Here is a 22,053-nt window from a genome sequence, read left to right on the forward strand (position 1 = left end):
CTGACATTCTTGTATAGCACAGTAAGCAGTCAGTGTCAACAAAAAAGAACAAAAATTAAATTTGTATATAACAAACATTTCCAGGGTTGACTGCCATGGTGAAAAAACATCTAAACATTTTGACCAGTACAGCTCACATGATGACAAAAAAAACTTTTCATTTTGGTGGCTTTGGCCAATTTACTGATACAATAACTAGGTTTTGAAGCATGAATTAAATGTTTTGGGTGAGTTACTAAATTTAGCAGACATGCAATAGAGTTGTGATGTCCCATAAAACAGTTGTGACAATTGCACTTACAGTTTAGAGAATGTTAAGACTGTTTCAAAAAATGAGCCAAAGCGACTGAGAAAAACTGTAATACCACAACACCGAAAGTTGAAAATGCTGTACATCTTTCTCTTTTTTTGTAAAATTTGATCAATTGTTAAATCTGAAATCTGGGATCAATAATAACAACAAATCAATTAAAACTGAAAATTGGTAGATGAGTTTTGCTCTGTACCAGACAGTGTTGTCTCGTTGGACAGGACAAACGTAAACCACATACACCACCTAATGGTCATTCTAGTTTTCATCATCTCTTCCTGTTATTAAGTGTATGAAACTAAACGCCGTTGCTGGTCTGAACAGAAGTCCTCCAAAAGACATTTAAGGTGTATACCCAGGGCCGTAGCATGGTATTCTGGGCCCCCTGACTGAATATTGCTCTGGGCCCCTTTCCTATTAAAATTACAATTTATTGTGGGGCCCCCTGGAACTGTGGGCCCCAAGGATCATTACCACCTTTCACCCCACTAGCTACGGCCCTGTGTTCACCTTTTATGTTGGAAAAAGGTCTACAACATGTATTTGACACTACCATTCTGAATGCTAAATACTTTCTTTTGAGTGCATGTGAACACTTGGCAACATAATTTTTACACCATGTTATACAGGTGCATCTCAATAAATTAGAATGTCATGGAAAAGTTCATTTATTTCAGTAATTCAACTCAAATTGTGAAACTCGTGTATTAAATAAATTCAATGCACACAGACTGAAGTAGTTTAAGTCTTTGGTTCTTTTAATTGTGATGATTTTGGCTCACATTTAACAAAAACCCACCAATTCACTATCTCAAAAAATTAGAATACATCATAAGACCAATAAAAAAAACATTTTTAGTGAATTGTTGGCCTTCTGGAAAGTATGTTCATTTACTGTATATGTACTCAATACTTGGTAGGGGCTCCTTTTGCTTTAATTACTGCCTCAATTCGGCGTGGCATGGAGGTGATCAGTTTGTGGCACTGCTGAGGTGGTATGGAAGCCCAGGTTTCTTTGACAGTGGCCTTCATCTCATCTGCATTGTTTGGTCTCTTGTTTCTCATTTTCCTCTTGACAATACCCCATAGATTCTCTATGGGGTTCAGGTCTGGTGAGTTTGCTGGCCAGTCAAGCACACCAACACCATGGTCATTTAACCAACTTTTGGTGCTTTTGGCAGTGTGGGCAGGTGCCAAATCCTGCTGGAAAATGAAATCAGCATCTTTAAAAAGCTGGTCAGCAGAAGGAAGCATGAAGTGCTCCAAAATGTCTTGGTAAACGGGTGCAGTGACTTTGGTTTTCAAAAAACACAATGGACCAACACCAGCAGATGACATTGCACCCCAGATCATCACAGACTGTGGAAACTTAACACTGGACTTCAAGCAACTTGGGCTATGAGCTTCTCCACCCTTCCTCCAGACTCTAGGACCTTGGTTTCCAAATGAAATACAAAACTTGCTCTCATCTGAAAAGAGGACTTTGGACCACTGGGCAACAGTCCAGTTCTTCTTCTCCTTAGCCCAGGTAAGACGCCTCTGACGTTGTCTGTGGTTCAGGAGTGGCTTAACAAGAGGAATACGACAACTGTAGCCAAATTCCTTGACATGTCTGTGTGTGGTGGCTCTTGATGCCTTGACCCCAGCCTCAGTCCATTCCTTGTGAAGTTCACCCAAATTCTTGAATCAATTTTGCTTGACAACCATAAGGCTGCGGTTCTCTCGGTTGGTTGTGCATCTTTTTCTTCCACACTTTTTCCTTCCACTCAACTTTCTGTTAACATGCTTGGATATAGCACTCTGTGAACAGCCAGCTTCTTTGGCAATGAATGTTTGTGGCTTCCCTCCTTATGAAGGGTGTCAATGATTGTCTTCTGGACAACTGTCAGATCAGCAGTCTTCCCCATGATTGTGTAGCCTAGTGAACCAAACTGAGAGACCATTTTGAAGGCTCAGGAAATCTTTGCATGTGTTTTGAGTTGATTAGCTGATTGGCATGTCACCATATTCTAATTTTTTGAGATAGTGAATTGGTGGGTTTTTGTTAAATGTGAGCCAAAATCATCACAATTAAAAGAACCAAAGACTTAAACTACTTCAGTCTGTGTGCATTGAATTTATTTAATACACGAGTTTCACAATTTGAGTTGAATTACTGAAATAAATGAACTTTTCCACGACATTCTAATTTATTGAGATGCACCTGTACTTTTATTTTATTTATTTTTATAAAATAATTTATTACAGTTAAAGTCTCAAAACATATTTATTATTTTGAAAGAAATGTTACATAAGTTTGTGAAAGCAAATACAATGTAAAATTCTGTCAAATTAGGCATGTCCTTGGAGGCTACACTAAATGCAGTATTATGAATCTGTACCAGTGAATTCAGAATTTCTCTAAACAATCTTCTTAACTTCTGATCAGAAGTGTGTTAAAGGAATGTTCCAGGTTCAACACAAGTTAAGCTCAGTCGACAGCATTTGTGGCATTATATTGATTACCACAAAAATTTATTTTGACTCGTTCCTCCTTTTCTTTAAAAAGAGCAAAAAAACAGTGAGGTACAATGAAAGTGAATGGGACCAGTTTTTGGAGGGCTTAAACACAGAAATGTGAAGTTTATAATTTTATAAAAGCACTTGCATTAATTCTTCTGTGAAAACTTGTGTATTATTTGAGCTGTAACGTTGTTTAAACTTTCATTTTTACAGTCGTTTTAGGGTTTTAGGTTTTGTTGACATTACATCGTCATGGTAATGAAGTTGTAAAACTGGATATAACTTTACAAAGAAAATGTTTCTAAGTGATTTTATCACACTAAAATCATGTTTAAACACATAGTGTTTACGTCTTGTGGCTAAACTTTTGAAACAGTGAGTATTTTAACGTTCAAAAATTGGCCCCCATTCACTTCCATTGGAAGTGCCTCAATGTAACCCAGATTTTTGCTTTTTTTAAAGGAAAGGAGGAATGGGTCGAAATTAATTTTGGTGGTAATCAATATTATGCCACAAATGCTGTCAATTGAGCTTAACTTGTATTGAACCTGGAACATTCCTTTAATTGGGGTGAACTTCGGGATTATAAAGGACAGATGTAACAAGATCTATTGGAAAGCATTACCGAGCAACCAGTGTTTCTGTGGAAGAACTGAAATATATTTTATTTTTAATGGGCATGTGTTGTCAGTCTTGCAGCTAGTTATGGATTTTATATTTCCTTTTTAAAGGTGCTTGTATGTGCAACAATTTTAGTAGTTACATAGTTTCTTAAATTCCTCCACCTAAAAAGCAAACTCAAATGCTTCCATCACCATGTTTCCTAGTGAAGATGTTTGCCTTTGGTTTGTGCCAAACACAACACATAACTTTCATAGAGTTATAGAGCTCAAATTTAGTCTCATTAGACCTCAACTTTTTTTTCAAGCAAACTAAACTTCCATTTTCTTCCATGAACTCTCGTTGTGACCCAAAGCATGGCATTTCTCAGAAATGGATTCCTTCCAGTCCCTCCCATGAACAAACAGAACATGTGAAGTGATGGTCGATATCTGGATTGTTACTGCCTTGCAACCAAAGAACTCTGCAACAATGTTGTAGCTGGCCTCAGTTTTCTAGTCATTTACCTTGTTGGTAGGAAAGCCTTATCTGGGTTGTGCAATGTATTTCAGAGTTCCACAGGCACCTCTTTGGTCCGCTGTTTCACATTTGGGAAAAAATAATGTCAATGATGTTTATGTGCAATTAACCACAGATTAATTTGAAATGAACACAGCAACCGACTGACCAGAATTTTTTATTATTATTATTATTTAACCCTTAGACCAGCATTGCAGACTTGCAACATTTGTTTAAAGCTACACTATGTAACTTTTGGCCCTATGGCGGTTAAAAAATAAAACTGCATGTGTCTTGCAGAAGAACATTGTTTTGGTTGTGCTTCGGCTCTGCTCCTCTGCGCGGATGAATGTGGTTCGAGGCACTGGTGTACATAAGGATACAGGACATCTTATCAGAGCGAATGGACAAATAAATAACGAAAGAAAGGAAAAGACGGATATCTGAAAACATGTCATCTGAGCAGGTAAGTGCCATATCTTATGCTGTTGTTTTGACTTATTGGAAACACTGATATTTTGAAATAAATGATGTTACAAAAGTTCGTTAACATTAGACACAATGATTGCTAGTCTGATAAAGTCAAACATTGTAAAGTTTTTATAACCACATGATATTCTGGCCAGACAGACCACGGTAGTAACTAATTTATAGATTGTCATTGTTACCAACCAGTGGTCAACATCATTTCAAGACTCACATGTGACTAAAGGATTTATTTGTATCAATTATTGCTGTTATAAAGAAAAATACACACATGTGCTAGCAAGTGAAAAGTTCTGCACCACAGTATAATTATTGTATTTCACTACACACACACAGACTTGCGTGTGTGATTAAACAACTATACATAAACCATATCAATAAAATATCTTACCTGTTGAGTAAGAAAAAAGTCATCTCTGGGTCGCTTTTAAATCCTTTCAGATCTCGGGGTTGTCGCCACCTCTGAAAAGCCAAACCGATGCTGATTCGTGTTTTATTATGGAACCTGTCGCTTTCCCTTTTTGCTTGTAGACTCTGCTCTGTTCTGGGTTTCTTTGTTTTTTTTTTACAACCGGTGATTCCCCGGAGGTTTGCCGTTTTGAATGATCCATGGTAAATTTTTCTCATTCGTTGTGACAACAAACTTTCAGCTTCAGCTACTCCCACACACGCACTACTGTAGCCAAAGCTTATTTTCTCTGTGTACGGATATGACGTGACACGCATGGGCATATGACGTATGTATGCAATTTCCCGCGAAATCCGTCCCAACAGCAAAAAAAAATAAAAATAAAATAAAAATTACATAGTGTAGCTTTAAAGCAGTATTCTATTTTTTGAATAAAAACAGATAACAATTGCTAAACTGTATCACAACAAAAGTTAGGGAAAAGAATGGCATTTTAAATATCACAGCTTGCTAAAGTCACACAAAATTCAGCCTAACACAAAATATGCTTAAAAAAATATGGCTTCCTAAAAACACTTTCAAGGAGGAAAAAAGAAGTGCCGTGAATGTTCAGATCAAAGTTCAATTATTTTTTCTTTGTTTACAGTATATATATATATATATATATATATATATATATATATATATATATATATATATATATATATATATATATATATATATATATATATATATATATATATATATATACACACACACACACACAAATTGGAAAGGGAAAATACAAATGGGTTGAATTCTTTCTGAAGATACGACATAGGTAAACTACACAGCAAAAATAAAGATAATTCATTAATTCATTAAAAGTAAATCTGATAGATTATAATATTTGAGAATAGACTAGACTAGAACTCGTACAGTTGAATCACTGTGAATATTTCCTTTCTAATGTAAGTTTGAACTTTCATTTTCAGTATGCATATTCACAGTAGCAACCATTCTCTGTGTGAAAACTGTGAAGAACATAGTCCACACTGATGTGAAATCATCAGAGAGCATCAGTTTTTTGGGGGTACATTTTTCATTTTCTTGCTCCTCTTTCATTGTGAATAAATCATTATTTCTGAATGACCACGAAAGGAAACTTTGCTTGTTGTAATTACTGATTTTTCTACCTTCAGTTAATGTATTTTGGGACATCCTAATATGTAAGGTCACTGAGAAATTCAGGCAAACATGCAGGGTGATCAGCGGGTGGCAGATGTAACACTGTGTTACAACTGCACCCAATACATAAGAAACTTGGAAGCAAATGCTCCTTCTAGAGTTTTGTTAGCTTTTATTCAGTCAGAAAGCTTATAGATAAGTAAGCAAAACAAATCAATGAATTAAGATAGATAGATAGATAGATAGATAGATAGATAGATAGATAGATAGATAGATAATATTATTGTAAATGTGTACTTTGGTTTGATGGCATGTATGTGTGCATGTCACAGGATGCCTCATCTCAGGGTGAGGAAAACTAATAGAGTATTTCCAGTTGTGGTGTTAAAAAATTATACATATGCAAGCATTAGAAATATTTGAAAACAATCATGGAGTATAAAATGTGTCAATATATTTTACTTTAGTTAGGCTTAATGCCTTATTTAGCACATTACAGCTGTCCCTGGGTATAATGTTACAACTGTATCTAATATGGCACTCCTTGTTTTCAAGCACTAATTGTAGAAAATAGGAACAATGTATTATTTTTTATTTTTTATTTTTATTTGTTGGTATTTATTTTGTTAGTAGACAGACAAAGGTATCTGATGTGAAAAAAACTGCCATGTTTATTCTGCTCTGTATTTGTGCTGTACAGCAACAGCAAAAGCAAAAAGTGTCACAACTGTACTCGGTCTACGTCTACCCCTATTTGAATAGATACTCTTAACTATTTCTCGATCTCTTTCTCTGTGTATGTGTCTCAGATTCAAGAAGCTTAATAGGCATGGTAAAAAATAAATTGAGGAAGCATAAATAAATATATAGGTCTATACATAGCCCTACACGTTTATACACATATCAAGAAATGTGTAATACAAAAAAAAAAAAAAAAAAAAAAAAAAAAAAAACATCAAGGAAACCGGTGTCTCTGTCTGTGAATGTGTCTGCGCGTTCTCTCTCTCTCAGGCTGTGTCTCAACCCGTAGTGGGTCACCTACTTAGACAGCATTGTTAGGCATCACATGCGCGTTTCGATAGTCTTTTTCGAGCAGCTCATTGGGTTTCGAGACGCAGCCTCATTCCAGTGCAGCATCCGCCATATTGTCTATCAGGAGACGCCGAGAGGTAATGCTGTGTGCATACACAGCCTACTGACACATGTATTCCTACATGAGCAGTTTAACTATTTATTTCAGATACGGATAGGCACGTAAGACACTGTACTACTAAAATCTATTTGTGTGGAATTTGTTAATTACACAGCGCTTGCCATTGCTAGACGCTAACCACTAAAACCCGCCGCTCATGTTATTAAATCAATCTGAAACTCAATATTTGGCCCCAGATCCGGTTTAAATGCAGATATTAACTTCTTATATGGTTTAATATTTTTGCGAATAGAGTCTTGTGTTTTTATTTGTACATATTTTTGAGTAAATCCTTTGTGCGAATGCAGCTAGCGGCGTTAGCTTTGATGTAGCGTGTCGCGCCACGTTCAGCCAGCAGCGTTTGAGCGTTAAAACATCGCAACATTTGTCTTTCTGCTAAAGTATTTGGTAACTTATGATTTTATCATTTGTGTTATATTCGTATAAGCTTTTTGGAGTGTGAATGTGGGTTAAATGAGTCGGGAAAGGGTTTAGAAATGGCTTAGGCGTGGCAAACGATAGCTAGTTAAAGGTTACCTGGCAAATTAGAAACTGTTTTGAAGCTGATTGTTAGATTCTGAGAAATTGATTAATCATACAGTTTTATTCGATATATATTTTTTTATTTTTATGAATTAGTAACGTCGCTTATAAACAGATAAACTGGGAAATACATAAAAGCTGTCAAGTGAGTATGACTGGCTTATTTGGCTGTGTCATTAGGCCTGTGTGGATCAGTCTCAATAACAAGATACTGATTTTAGGGAATATGTGCATATTTTGTATGAATATTTCAGGTTTACTAGTGTTTCTTTCTTTAGTCCAGTGTATAGTGCTCAAGTAATCCTTGTTATGATTTAATGTATTCCATGCTTTCCTGTCCCCGCTTTTAATTAACCTTTGGATTTGTCATTCGTATTATTCTAATGATTAGTAAGTCATTCAACTTGCCACAAACAAGTCATTTTTATTTGTATATCGCCTTTCAACAACACATCATTTCAAAGCAGCTTTACAGAAAATCATGCATTAACAGAAGATAAAACTGTAATATCTGTAAAGTCTTAGAGTCATCATTGTGTATTTTGGTTAAATATGATTATGAAATGTGTATAAAAATACACATAAATATAATTGAATTTAGAAACCCAGCGAACAAGCCGTAGGTGACTGTGGCAAGGAACACAAAACTCCATAAGATGAGAATAATAACCTTGGGAGATACCAGGCTCACTGTGGGGGCCAGTTCCCCTCTGGCTAACAGCATGAATATAATGCCAGATTACTTATTTATGTGCAGTGCAAGTCATGGTTTAAAATGATTAAACAAGCAATGGCTAATGACTGTATGGCTGTACAGCAAGCAACCTGGTTCATTGTTAATGGACGTTGGTCCATAAATCAGTACTTTGATACTCCGGCTGATGTTGCAGATTCAGATTGGTGTTTTTTAAAGTTTACTACAACCTTGTGTTTTTCATCTTCTACAGGGGCCGTGAGGAATGACGTTTAGGATTGCTGTGTCTCCTGATTAAGTTTCTGGATGTCCTCTTTCATCAGAATTACAATCAGGTTTGTTGTTCATGTTGCAATGCTTAAATGTAGTAAACCTCAGCTTATGGTGACTCGGAAATCTTACCAGATGTTTCTTTGCAGCCTGTGCTCCACCATAAAGTCATCACATCTGCCTTCATCAGCCCCCCCTGTCATTTGCTGCTTGGAGGAACCCTCCAAGGTAATCTGCAACCTATATAAATATTATGTATTAATTTGTGTTTAGAAACACAAATAATTCACAAATAATCGTAAGAAGAAAAAAAAGTTCTTAGGATAAATAATACGTTCGTAAGAATGTTCCTAAGTGCAATTCTTGAAAAATTTCTTCAGAAGTTCTCAAATGTTTTCTTAAGAACATCCTAATTTTTTTTTCTTAAGAATAAAATGACAGGCTTTGACATGATCTGATTATAATATCCTGCTTATGAGATTGCATCTATCTGTTAAACTTTTATTAAAGCACCAAGCTGCTCTGTCATTTTTTTTAAATGTAAAGTGCGTGAGATGTGTTAGTTTAGCGACATTATCTGTAATATACTTTCAGTGTAGCTATTTTAATGTTGTAATACTTAATATTTGTCACCCTCCGTCATTTTGAATCGCTTTGACCCAGAAACACATTCTGAGTTTTATTCTGAGTAAAAAGGACAGTCAGTTAATTGAAATAATTATGTATATGGTCTCTAAAGATCATGGAGAGCACTACATGCAGCGCATCTGTTTGAATTGACTAGCATGATTGGTCACCACATTAAGAAGCTTCAAAACAACATTTATTGTTTGAATGTCTTGATAACATTTTCATGATTTGGAAGCGGGGAGACAGTCAAAATGTGTTCTGTCCTAAAATCACATTTCTACATAAACAGCCCATTGAGACTTCCGACTCGACATGAGAGAACGCGTCACATTTCAAACAATGCAGTAAATTCATTAAACATCTTACCTTTTGTGATCTAAGACAACTGTGAGGTCATCCTAACTTTAAGAAGTTATTGAAGATTTTTAAGAACAATTGCTTGTTTTTTTCTTAAGAACAATGTTAAGAAAAACATAAGAACTTTCTTAGGAAGTTTTTTTCGGGAATACAAGAAATTAAGTAAAAAATGGTATTTAAGAAGAATTTTCTTAAAGTTTTGTGAATCCGGACCCTGGACTATTCTCAGGAGTATTCTCAGACAGTAGCTTCAGAACTTCATTTGATTTTTAAAATGAGCCATGTCTTAGCTAATTTTTGTTCTGTTCAGAGCTGTTCTGTGTGTAGAACCTTTTACTATGTTGTTCGAAGGTGTTTGCCACACATCTTCCTGATGGTCCATTTAATCTCTCATTATTGTATTCTGTCTTTTCAGGTGTTTCAGGGAATACCGTGTATCGAATATGTCTGGCCCTGTTCCAAGTCGCTCTCGAGTTTACCCTGATGTAAACACACAGCGACCCAGAGAGTACTGGGACTATGAATCCCATGTGGTAGACTGGGGGTATGTTCTTTTGAATTTTTTATAAACGTAAAACATAATGCAGTCGGGATTAGTGGTCAACCGATAAATCATCAAGGCAGATAAATCAGCCGATATTTGGTATTTTCAAATTATCGGCATCAAGCGATACATTTTCCCGTTTGCCAGATTTATTTCTTAAGCCGCGACGGTGCCGAGATCTGCCTGCTTTGCATGTGAAGGAGCCATCTGAGTTGCGTTAATGTCTGTTCTTTTTGCTGTTATGTGCCATTGTGTTTCCACCAAAATAGACCGGTGTTCAAGTCTCATACAAGCAGTCCTAGTCCCTGAGCAGACCTCAGAAAACCTGTGCAAATCCAGCGATTTCTTCCTGTGAAGCATGTAGTCCTGTGAAGCGCTCATATTTCTTCATCTGACACTTGTATTATATAAGTCTGAATCAAAACTGTGTGCCTCAGTTTCACAAATTTTGCTTATCACTCAGAGGAGGCTATCCATGTCAGCGTCTCAGAGCAGTTCCTGTGCATTGTAAAAACGAAGTACTGCAGGTTCACTTAACACAATTCCAAACATCTGTATCGCTGCAATTTATTATACAAATCTAAAAACTCCACACTGTATGTCTATCACAGAAAAGGAGGTAATGACAGCGTTTCAAAAAACTTGTAATGAGGAAAACTGTGAAATGTCATTCACACTGCACATTTTCCATCAAAATAAAAGCTCCAGGTGAAGGTTAATATGACAGAAACATATTGAATAAAACAAATCTAATCCTCAAAATAATAATAATTCAGTGTTATATCATATTAAGAAACTTGACTGGGTCCCACATTAATAATTCAGTATTATAACAACATTCAACTGTCTTTCAAAAAGTGAAGTTGTAAAATTTGCACACTATGCTCATTCACAAAAAGTGTTTGTTAAAATATATGTTGTAAATAATGATTAAAGATCATTCTCCCTTATGTTCATATAGTGTACAACTGTGGAAAACATGGCTTCAATATTTCTGACTAGATTTTTTCTTCATGCATTAAACATTTTGAATATATTTATAGGCTTAAAAAATATAAATATATAATTTTTTTAGCCATATTGCACAGCCCTATATGACTAAACAAACCATTTTATTTTATTTTACAAAGTTGAGGTTTTGAGTGAAATATGAGTAAAAATAATGGTAAATAAAAGTGAATTGGATTTTTATCCATTTTCTGTATATGTAAATTACTATCATTTTAAATTGTGTGATATCATATTTATCAGCATAACATCGACCTAACGGCCTCTCTTCTCTCAAGAAACCGGCATTGGCCATTAAAAAAAAACCTATATCGGTTGATCACTTATCTATATAGCTAATATTGACTGTTAATTAAATACAATGTTACATTATCCCTGTGGATATTTTTTGTTGAAATGCTCTTTCACTACTGTTGATAAATAAGCAGCTTTTTATTACTAATTTAATCTCTTATGCGTTAATATTTACATTTATGCATTCTATGTTTGGTGCATTCAGTGTTGCTGAGTTGTAGTTCAAACTCACAGAATATGTACTGTGGTGTTTTTGTTCTACAGAAATCAGGATGACTATCAGTTAGTGCGAAAGCTCGGCCGGGGGAAATACAGTGAAGTGTTTGAAGCCATAAACATCACTAACAATGAGAAAGTAGTCGTCAAAATACTCAAGGTATCATATTGTTTGCATTCACTGAACTGCAGTTTGTTGTGGAAAAGCTTTGTAAAGAAGTATCTCAGTTTGTCACTTTTTCCTTTTTTTTCTTGCTTGTTTAGCCAGTGAAGAAGAAGAAAATTAAACGAGAAATAAAAATTCTGGAGAACTTGAGAGGAGGCCCAAACATCATAACACTTTTAGACATCGTAAAGGATCCTGTGGTGGGTTTATTCAAATGATTTGTGAGTTTACATTTCATTGTCTTCTTGACCTTAGGTAAGACAGAGTCAGTTTATTTTTAACTGTGACGCATTTTATGATGGCATGCAGGTTTTATTTTCTTGAAGAATGGTGTTGATATAATGACACTGGAATATGTGAGGGTTTGTTTGTGTGCCCTTGAGTTTAAAATCCATTCTGCCTTGTTTTCCACAGTCACGAACGCCAGCACTGGTTTTTGAGCATGTAAACAATACAGACTTCAAAGTAAGAGTTTTTTTCTTCCTCCTTTTAGTATGATTTATGTAAATTTAGTTTATTGAATATACTGTTTCTTTCTGCCTTTTCACAGCAACTTTATCAAACATTATCAGACTATGACATCCGCTTCTACATGTATGAAATTCTGAAGGTGAGACAGTCATTATGGTTCTCGTACAAAAGCTTGAACCTTACCGTTATTAAAGCCCATGTTAAGTGTGGGTTGCAAGACCGAAATCATGGAGCATAATAACCAACCAATATCTGCTCATTTTGCAAAATCATAAAGGTTTCATTTTTGCTCATAGCTTTAGAAAGAATGTTCTGCAGCTGTGGAAACTTTCCACAGTACAGTACTACACTCAGATTGCACTGATGTTGGGTCTAATGATTAGCTACACGGTATTCCTCCCCAGGCTCTGGACTACTGCCACAGTATGGGGATAATGCACAGAGACGTAAAACCACACAATGTCATGATTGACCACGAGCACAGAAAGGTAACTCAGCCTCACCCAGGTTAAGAATGTGCTCAACCTTATAAGCACACATTTTCTTTATCTGTGTTAAATATCTGCTGTACACAAATTTCTGGATTGAGGTCCTGGTGAATTCTTCTGGATTTATTGAATGACTCTGTGAGAGAATCTCTTTTCCTCTTAAAGCTTCGTCTGATTGATTGGGGCTTGGCAGAGTTTTACCACCCAAACCAGGAGTACAACGTACGTGTGGCTTCCCGATATTTTAAAGGGCCTGAACTCCTTGTGGACTACCAGGTACATTTTTTTGTTATTTTGGCTTATTGATGCAGTATAATTGAAAAACATTTACATTTTCAGTTGACATTTCAGAGTTGTCAATTATATTTAAAAATTTGATGCCATTTAGATGTATGACTACAGTCTGGATATGTGGAGTCTTGGATGCATGCTAGCAAGTATGATCTTCAGGAAGGAACCGTTTTTTCATGGACATGACAACTATGACCAGGTTCATCTCTTTCTTTTGCCTGAACACAAAAACAAATCGCAGTGATTTTTTTCTTAGTTATTGTAATTTTAATGTAAGTCATGGATCTACTATGCAGATAAAAAAAGTTCTGTTTTTTTTTTTTTTTGCTCTTAGCTGCTTTAATTTAGTATCATGGTCATAAAGCATTTACAGTTGTTTTCAGTGCATTGATTATGCTGTTTTTCTTAATAGCTGGTTCGGATTGCAAAGGTTCTGGGTACGGAGGACCTGTATGATTACATTGACAAATACAACATTGAACTGGACCCACGTTTTAATGACATTTTGGGCAGGTATGAATTGAGTATAAAGTTAATGTTGATCAGGACATATTGATGTTTCTTTCTGCCAGGTTTATTAAAATACAGGGATGTAAACTCCTCACCTTTCTGCGTAATTTGCCATTTTGAAACCAAAATTGGTCACTTCTGTGATTCATGCAGATCCGAAGAGTTTTTATTTTGGGGTAGGGGTGGTCGGACTCCTGCGTGATTGATTAGAGCAGTGGCCAATCGTGTGCTTGGCAATCGCAGTCCTACTGAGGCAGATGGCTTGATTGGTAACAGCTACGGCCAATGCGTGCTTGGCTACAGCAGCACGTGCACTGTGATTCTCATCTGACAGGAATGATGTGTGAAGCGGCACTCGTGAAACTTCTCATTCATAAACAAACTGAATGACCTGGTACATGTATCGATCGACTGAATGAGAGGGGAATGTTGTTCATTCACTTCGGCATCGGCAAGTGAGTCAACCTTATTCATCAAGGAGAGAAAAGGGCAGAAGCGCTTTAATGTGTAAAATTGGCTGATGTTTATACAAATCAAGGAGCTTTCACATGACTCGTGTCAGTGCTGTCGAATACATTAAAGTCTATAGAGTGAAGCGTGAGCGCAACCACTGCTCCAGCTTTACACCAAAGTGTTTTTCACACACGTTTTTGCCTAAAATTAAGTCTTAGAGAGTACAAAGCAACGAGAAAAAAACTGTCCAATTTATGAAGAGATAATGAATGTCTCACAATTCCTGGAATTATAAAACATTCAATATCTCTTCATAAATTAAATTATCAAATATTACCTTATCGCTTCTGAGTATGCCCCTGTTATTTAACTACAGTTTTTACATTCACCAAGAAAACGCTCAGACCGAAACATAGATGAGTCCTCTTTTAACTTTCTGCAATCAAAGTAATTTCCATTTCTTCCCCCCAATGTTTACCGTTTACATCTCCCACTTTCTTGCATGACAAATTCATAAAATCGCCCCTCCTTGATGCTTTCTGCAACTCTTGCCATGTGGAGGCCAAAGCGCCACTTGATGCAGGCGTTGAACAGAGCGTTGACGCCTCGACACAACTCATGTGAAATGCGCTTTACACTGACGAAAGGCCATCATTGAAACTCATAATTATTATTATTTGGCTATTATTGTTGTCTTTTTTGATAAGTCATGCTCAGTAGTTTACTGTAGGAAAATGATAGATCTGCTTTGTTGCTATAATGCTTAAACTAGGGCTGTCACGATTACTTGATTTAATTCGATTACTCGATTAAAAAAATTCCTCTTACAAAATTGCAGAATCGACAAATCAAAAATAAGGCAGAAGTAATGGATGAGGGTGTGAACACATAACGACACAGGGTGTTAGTTGTGTGAGAGCACTTCACTTTAGATTTGAAAACCAATGCAGAACCTAAAAAAAACCCATAATAACACTTCAGCAATGCAACAGCACTTGAAAAGATGATATCCAGTTTTCACAGACCCGCTGAACACAGCACGGTAAGTTCACACTGCATGCAAATTGCGGTGCTTTGTCCAGATGCGCGAGAGAAGTTGAGCTCTTCGTTGCTGCGCGGGACACTCTGAACTCAGCAAAAAAACACATTTGAATTCAATCTAAATCTATCAACACAATTGTTTGCAATATAGGCTTTTATGAAGCAACATAAAATGTCATGAAAAAGATGTCCTTGTGAATTGATTAAAGTTTCACACACAGTTACAGATGCAAAAACACATTCTGTTCAAAATATCTGACCGAATCCAGACAATCTAAGAAGATTATTTTCAGCAAATTATCTTTTGAGTTCTGTGTAAATGAATTACCATTTGAATATAATTGCAGTCTTTCTCATGTAAATTAAATTTCTTGATGATTGTTTAAAAAATAGATCGCAATACCCCACTTCCGATAAATATTATGTAGTTTATGGCCATTATTACAGGTAAAACTCAATGTGGGAACTTTATTTACTGAATAAAACCGCAGGTCTGTCTGTATGCTGTCAGTCAAAGCTCAAAATGATTCTGCTGTTAAAGACGCAATATAAAGCTTTGGCTTACCTGAGGGAGAAATTGCTAGTCTTCGCATGTGGAAATTATTAAGTGTTTCTTTGATAAGGATCTGAATGTCCAGATGCTTAAGGGCATTTTACACGGTATGTGGCAAGCATCAAGCTTTTGCGATCTGCAGTTTGTAGCACAAGTGCAACAATGCCCGCAACTGCTGCAGCTCAACGCAAGAGTGAAAACTTTTCTCGTGCAATTACTGTGAATACTGTAGTCCGTTTTGCATGCAAGTACAGTGCTGTGAAAAAGTATTTAATGATTTCTTCCATTTTTGTGTACTTCTCACACTAAATTGTTTTAGATCTTTAAATGAGATATAACATAAAACAAAGGCAACCTGAGTAAACACAAAATACATTTTTCAAATATATATATTTTTTATTGAAGCTAAAAAAGTTATCCAACACCTATACCACCCATGTGAAAATCTAACTGTCCCTTTAAACTTAATAGCTGGTTTTGACCGTAGGTATCATGATTTTTTTTTGTGGAATTCTATGTTTGATTTACATCAGATGTAATGGGACCCCTGTCTTCCAAATAGTTCCACTTTCGACTCATCAGACCACAGAACATTCTACCAAAAGGTTTGAGGATCATCAAGGTGTGTTTTGGCAAAATTCAGACAAGCCTTAATGTGTTTCTGGGTTAGCAATGGTTTTCACTTCACCACTTTTCCATGGATGGCATTTTTGTCCAGTGTCTTTCTGATAGTGGAGTCATGAACGGAGACCTTTATTGATGCGACAGAGGCCTGCAGTTCCTTGGATGTTGTCCTTGGCTTTTTTGTGACTTCCTGGATGAGTCATCGCTGTGCTCTTGGAGGAATTTTGGAAGGTTGGCCACTTCTGGGAAGGTTACCTACTGTGCCAAATTTTCTTCATTTGGAGATAATGGTGCTCACTGTGGTTCTTTGGAGTCCCAGAGCCTTTGAAATAGCTTTGTAACTCTTCCCAGAACGATGTATTTCAATCACCTTTTTCCTCCTCATTTCTGGAATTTCTTTCGACCTTGGCATAGTGCTACTAAGTGAGACCTTTTAGCCAACTTCATGTTGCTGAAAAAGTTTTATTTAGGTGTTGATTTGATTGAACAGGGCTGACAGTAATCAGGCCTGGGTGTGTCTAGTCCAGCTGAACCCCATTATGAATGCAGTTTCATAGATTTGGGGATTTAGTAACTAATTTAGAAAGTAAATACTTTTTCACACAGGCCCAGTTGGTATTGTATTGGATTGGATTTTGCTTCAGTAACATTATTTAAAAACTGTATTTTGTGTTTACTCAGATTGCCTTTGTTTTATGTTAAGCAAATACTTTTTAACATCACTGTATAATTGTTTTTTTAACTATCACATAAAATGGCTTTTATCTCTATGAAATAGTTAAACTATGTTTATAACTCAATAAACAAGATTGGTGGGCAGACATTGTTTCTGAAAAGATAAAATATTTTATTTCCATGGCCTGTTTTCCCATATTTGAGTTCTAAACTAAAATGAGTGATCATGTTGAACTAGTTAAAGGAAAAAAGTAGATTGTGCATTGAAAAAAAAAAAAAAGTTGGGCACTCCTGGAGAAGCCAGTCTCTGTCAGCTTGAATTATATACATTTTTGATATTATAGGTTTGCTTTGGGTGACTGTTGGCTTTAGATATTGTTTGCACAATTGTTTTGTTGTTATTCAATCATAAAATACATCAAAACTTAGGATAATGGATGCATTTTAGTCAATTGTAACGTCACCTCAACAACATTATACAATCTTTATATAAACAAGTGACCTTGATGCAAACTATACTAAGTTATAAAAAAATTAAAAAATAAAATTACTTGATTACCAAAATAATCGATAATGACAGCCCTAGCTTAAACAGTCTACTGAAGTCAGTAGATTTGTATACATGCCAATTTTAATTAGTGAAAGGCAAGGATGTTTTTGAAACTCACTATTGTTGTCTTTTTAGATGTAAAATCAAGCTCAGTAGTTCAGAAACAGAACAAGAATTATAGATCTGCTTTGTTCTTTTAATGATTAAAAAGTTTCTTGGTAGAATTTGGTTATGAATGTCTCAAAATGATTCAGTGACTCCCTTTCACAAATTTGTGAAACAGAAGCAAGCCACACTAAATACCCTTTATTTTTGCAGTTAAGTCTGCACAATTGTGCTGTTGATTTGCTATACATGAATCATTAAAATTGCTGGATTTGCCACTTTTAGCTTATTCTTTAAAAAAAAAAAAAAAATCCCCCGAAAATATGTTCGTGGATCAGTGAGTGTCTCGCCTTATTCACCCCTCGTGAGGTTGCATCCCTGAAAATAAGTTTTCTGTGTATTATAAATTATTATAGCTGTATTAAATGAACTGAATTGTAAATTGTTACAACTTATTATGTGACATCTTATTAATAATTAACTGAATTGTAGCAATTATGTATATATTTGTCTTAAATATACATGAATGTTTTAACATCCATCTTGCTCACTCATTCAGACACTCCCGGAAGAGATGGGAGCGGTTTGTGCACAGTGAAAATCAGCATCTGGTCAGTACAGAGGCTTTGGATTTTCTGGACAAGCTGCTACGTTATGACCACCAGGCCCGACTGACTGCCCGCGAAGCCATGGACCACCCTTATTTCTGTGCGTTCCCTGCTAACTCATTTTGATCAACACTCTCAAAACTGCTACTAAAACCTTTGAATGCATGCTCCTCTCACTGATGTCTTTTTTTTTTTTGTTTTTTTTTTACTTTGTCAAGTTAAACCCTTTTACGTTTGTTTTCTCATTCAGTCTAAAACTGAATTTATTACCAACATTCTGTTTTGAAGTTTAACCATGAAACACTTGCAGTACATTTAACACTTTCATACGTAGCATCACACAGATGTATTTCTGCAACAGCCAGTTACGTTACAAGCTGCCAGATTCAAATCGGCTTTTCCGCTGACACAGGTTGCGCTGGTCAAACATTTATTTATATTCACGCAAACAGTTACTTATACAGTCTTTTAAACCACAGAATAAGTTTATTTTATATACATACATCCAACTCGTCACCAAAGTACCACGATAAAAAGTTTACAGCTCTTAACGCACAGTTAATACTTCAAATGCGATCTTCCTCCGATGCGTGCTGCCATGTTTGTTTACATTAGTAGCAGTTGTCATTTGTCAAACAAACAGCTACTCAAACAGTCTTTTCAGACATATAATACATTTGTTTTCTGAAAGAGACAGCCAAACAAACAAAAACGATAACGGTTTATAACTTGTATACTCACAGTGAAAACTAGCTGGTCGAGCGTGATTATTCATGCACGCAGCCAAGTCTGTTTACATTAGCGCTTTATACACGCGTGCACGCACGCACACACACACACAGTGTCTGAGATGTCAAACAGTGCATAGGCAAACCGGACTACTGATATTATTTGTTAATTTGTTTTTTACAGCTATAAAACGAAAAAAAGCAAAAACAGTCCAGCAGACATAGCCCATTTGTTCATGTTTACTATATTATATACAGTAATTTTTTTTTTATGACAAGAAATCAAAAATTGAAATAAAATTATAAAAAATACTCGTCTACACGCTGCCCCCCTCTACCGGCTGTGCAGTGTTATGTGCAAAAACAACTCACTCCAGGGGGCACTGCAGAGGAATTTAGACCCTACTCATGAAAAGGTTAGAAACAGATCCTCCATAATGGCTTTAAATCTGACACACTAGCAGATTCAAAGCTGTGAGTTAGTAGGGATCAACTGATGACATGTTATAACTGTGTTCTGGCATGTGATAATATCTGTGATTTAAGAATTATAAATGGTTGGCAAAATTTATGATAATAGTTTAGTGAGTTTCTGAGAAAGAGAAGTGAAATTTAGTTTTTGGCTCGAGTGAAGCTGCCAGGGCATTTTAAGACTAGATTTCTGTATAACCATTAAACTGGCTTCAGATGGAATTGATATCCAGGTTGTTGGAAAATAAAATCTCATGTCACAGTTTTTGTCATGTTGTTTAGAGGAGAATTAACTTATTTATTGTGTGTGTGTATGTGTAGACCCCATAGTTAAAGACCAGGGCAGAGGAGCGCCAGCTGCAGGAATGGCTGCCAGTTCCACACCAATCAGCTCTTCTTGCTTGATGGCAGGTAAACTGTTTCTCCTTCTCCCTAGTTCTTTACCTCTTTATACAACACTTTCATAATTCATAATCGGTTTTAAAAACTTGAATCCAAAGGTTAAACATGCCTGAAAAAGTAGGGCTGGGTATTGTGATCCACCTCACAATTCAATTCATTGATATGTCACAATATCATAATTATATCAAATTAAATGAAACGGCACAATCTTTTCTCCATCTCATAGATGAGACTCTCAGAAACGATGGTCTGAGAGTTTGCATTTATTTAGATAACTGCTTCTTTATTACACAATTTTCAAAAACAAATGGACAATGCACAAATCAATACAAATATTGATACAAGAATATAAAGTATTGTATTAAAAAGTGTCGTGATGTATCAATAGATGATTGTAAAGCCCATCCCTATGAAGGTCTTTGTTACATTAGCGCTTTATACACGCGTGCACGCACGCACACACACACACAGTGTCTGAGATGTCAAACAGTGCATAGGCAAACCGGACTATTGCATTTAGCAATCATTGCTAAAGATTTGCAAAGTTTGACGGTGACTTTTTGTTTTAGGGCCTGAGCACCGATGGTACGAGGACCCTATTGTTCTTCTTGGCGTTTATTATTTTACCAAATGAATCACATTTTTGAGGGCCTAAACATACTCAAACTCGTGGAACTTTGCACACGTCAGAAGTGGCGAAAATTTACATCTGATAAGGGTTTCAGAATTAGGTGTGGCAAAATGGCTCGATAGCGCCACCTACAAACTTTCAATGATGTGCGCTTTACGCTATGTTTCACCTACATGTATGAAAATTGTCTAACATGCCAATACCTACAAAAAAAGTCTCTTGGACCCCTGCCCTAAACTCAACAGGAAGTCAGCCATTTTGATTTTTCTCCAATTTTTTTCTCAGTTTTTGCCATTTCCAGGCCTCGTATTTTAACGAACTCCTAGAGATTCATCAGATCTACTTCATATTTGGTTATTCTAATCTAAAGGCCTTGGCGATGCTAAATTGCGAAGCTTTTGAGTTTTCACTTCACGGCGTGCCCGTGGCTTCCTGACAAAATTAAATGTTTCGCCATGAAACAGGAAGTTGTTATAACTCAAACATAAAATGTCCAATCTGCTCCAAACGTTACATGTTTTATAAGAGTCCTGGCCTGAATGCACGTGCCAATATTTAGTTGTAGTCATAGTGCCACCTACTGGCAACAGGAAATGACATGTTTTACACTGTGATACACTCTTAACAACATTTAAGTGCTAAAAAATACAAAACAAATTGGAGTGACATTCCCCTGGTACAGTAGCCCCAGCACGTACCATGGTGCGAGGGCCCGTTCATTGCTGTTTGCAGCTTTAATCCTATTCTTTCCATTGTAAAAACTTAAATCTAAAATGCTAAGCTCTAACATGTTGGTTATTTTCATGCTGCAGGCATCACCTCTATGACTCCGAGCACACAGCCCAACATCAACAACATGAACGCTGGCTCGCCCGTCATCCCTGCCCCAAACACAATGGCCACACAAGTGCCCACTGCCGCTGGAGCCCAGCCCTGAGTACCAACTGCCCCTACCGTCCCCCTTCTCTTTCTCATATCCCTTTATCTCTGTCTTTCATGGAATTGTGAATGGGGGGGGGGTGTCATTGATTTCATTTTTGTCGTTATTTTTATTATGTTGCAAATAACAAAGAACAAATGTTAAGTTACCGTTTTATTTTTTCTTCTCAGTTGTGTTTAGGGATTTATGGACTCGAAGAAACCCATCATGTTTTTGCACCTGTCTGTGTGAGTTAGAAAAGCATATGGGTGTGAGCTTTCTCACCGTGACTGTTTAGAAACACGCATAAATGTCCACCTGAAGAAGGATAATAAAATTAATTTTATATGTCCCTCTAGCATTCTTGTGCTTGAAAACCATTTCAATGACTGACTTATTTTAATTGAGTTTTTGGGAGGCAGGGATTTTTATAAAGGTTTTTTTTTTTATTTATTTTTTTTAATACCCATTATTTTAGTCCCTGCTTTTGAATGTTTTTACCATTTAAGTCACAATCACAAAGTTCATAAAACCTGGTGGTGTATATATTAAACTTCTCAAGAGTAAAAATGCTGAGAGATTTTGAAGAATATGATGATAGGGACAATAGAGCTCATTCTGTCAGT

The 22,053-nt window shown here is 36.1% G+C and overlaps 1 protein-coding gene across 2 annotated transcripts; it reads left to right on the forward strand.

The window, feature by feature from the left end:
- Window positions 1-7,082: 7,082 nt before the first annotated feature.
- Window positions 7,083-21,779, forward strand: LOC127452825 (casein kinase II subunit alpha-like). 2 transcript variants are annotated; one of them, XM_051718594.1, is made up of 15 exons: window positions 7,083-7,162; window positions 8,676-8,757; window positions 8,842-8,920; window positions 10,095-10,223; window positions 11,790-11,901; window positions 12,006-12,107; window positions 12,322-12,372; window positions 12,458-12,517; window positions 12,783-12,866; window positions 13,032-13,142; window positions 13,255-13,356; window positions 13,570-13,670; window positions 18,228-18,376; window positions 19,797-19,886; window positions 21,321-21,779. In XM_051718594.1, exons 4-15 carry the CDS (start codon window positions 10,123-10,125, stop codon window positions 21,443-21,445), a joined length of 1,188 nt encoding a protein of 395 aa, XP_051574554.1. In that variant the 5' UTR covers window positions 7,083-7,162; window positions 8,676-8,757; window positions 8,842-8,920; window positions 10,095-10,122; the 3' UTR covers window positions 21,446-21,779. The 2 variants fall into 2 exon arrangements, with proteins under 2 accessions (XP_051574554.1, XP_051574555.1); XM_051718595.1 differs by lacking the exons at window positions 7,083-7,162; window positions 8,676-8,757; window positions 8,842-8,920; window positions 10,095-10,223; window positions 11,790-11,901 and having other exon boundaries at window positions 12,020-12,128.
- The last annotated feature ends 274 nt before the right edge of the window (window positions 21,780-22,053 follow it).

This window comes from Myxocyprinus asiaticus, chromosome 15 (assembly GCF_019703515.2).
Source record: "Myxocyprinus asiaticus isolate MX2 ecotype Aquarium Trade chromosome 15, UBuf_Myxa_2, whole genome shotgun sequence".
NCBI classification, from domain to species: domain Eukaryota; kingdom Metazoa; phylum Chordata; class Actinopteri; order Cypriniformes; family Catostomidae; genus Myxocyprinus; species Myxocyprinus asiaticus.

Coding starts and splice junctions, on each gene's coding strand:
- LOC127452825 (XM_051718594.1), top strand. CDS start 10,123: ATGTCTGGCCCTGTTCCAAGTCGCTCTCGAGTTTACCCTGATGTAAAC. Junction 11,902..12,005: donor TAGTCGTCAAAATACTCAAG/GTATCATATTGT, acceptor TTGCTTGTTTAG/CCAGTGAAGAAGAAGAAAAT. Junction 12,373..12,457: donor TAAACAATACAGACTTCAAA/GTAAGAGTTTTT, acceptor GCCTTTTCACAG/CAACTTTATCAAACATTATC.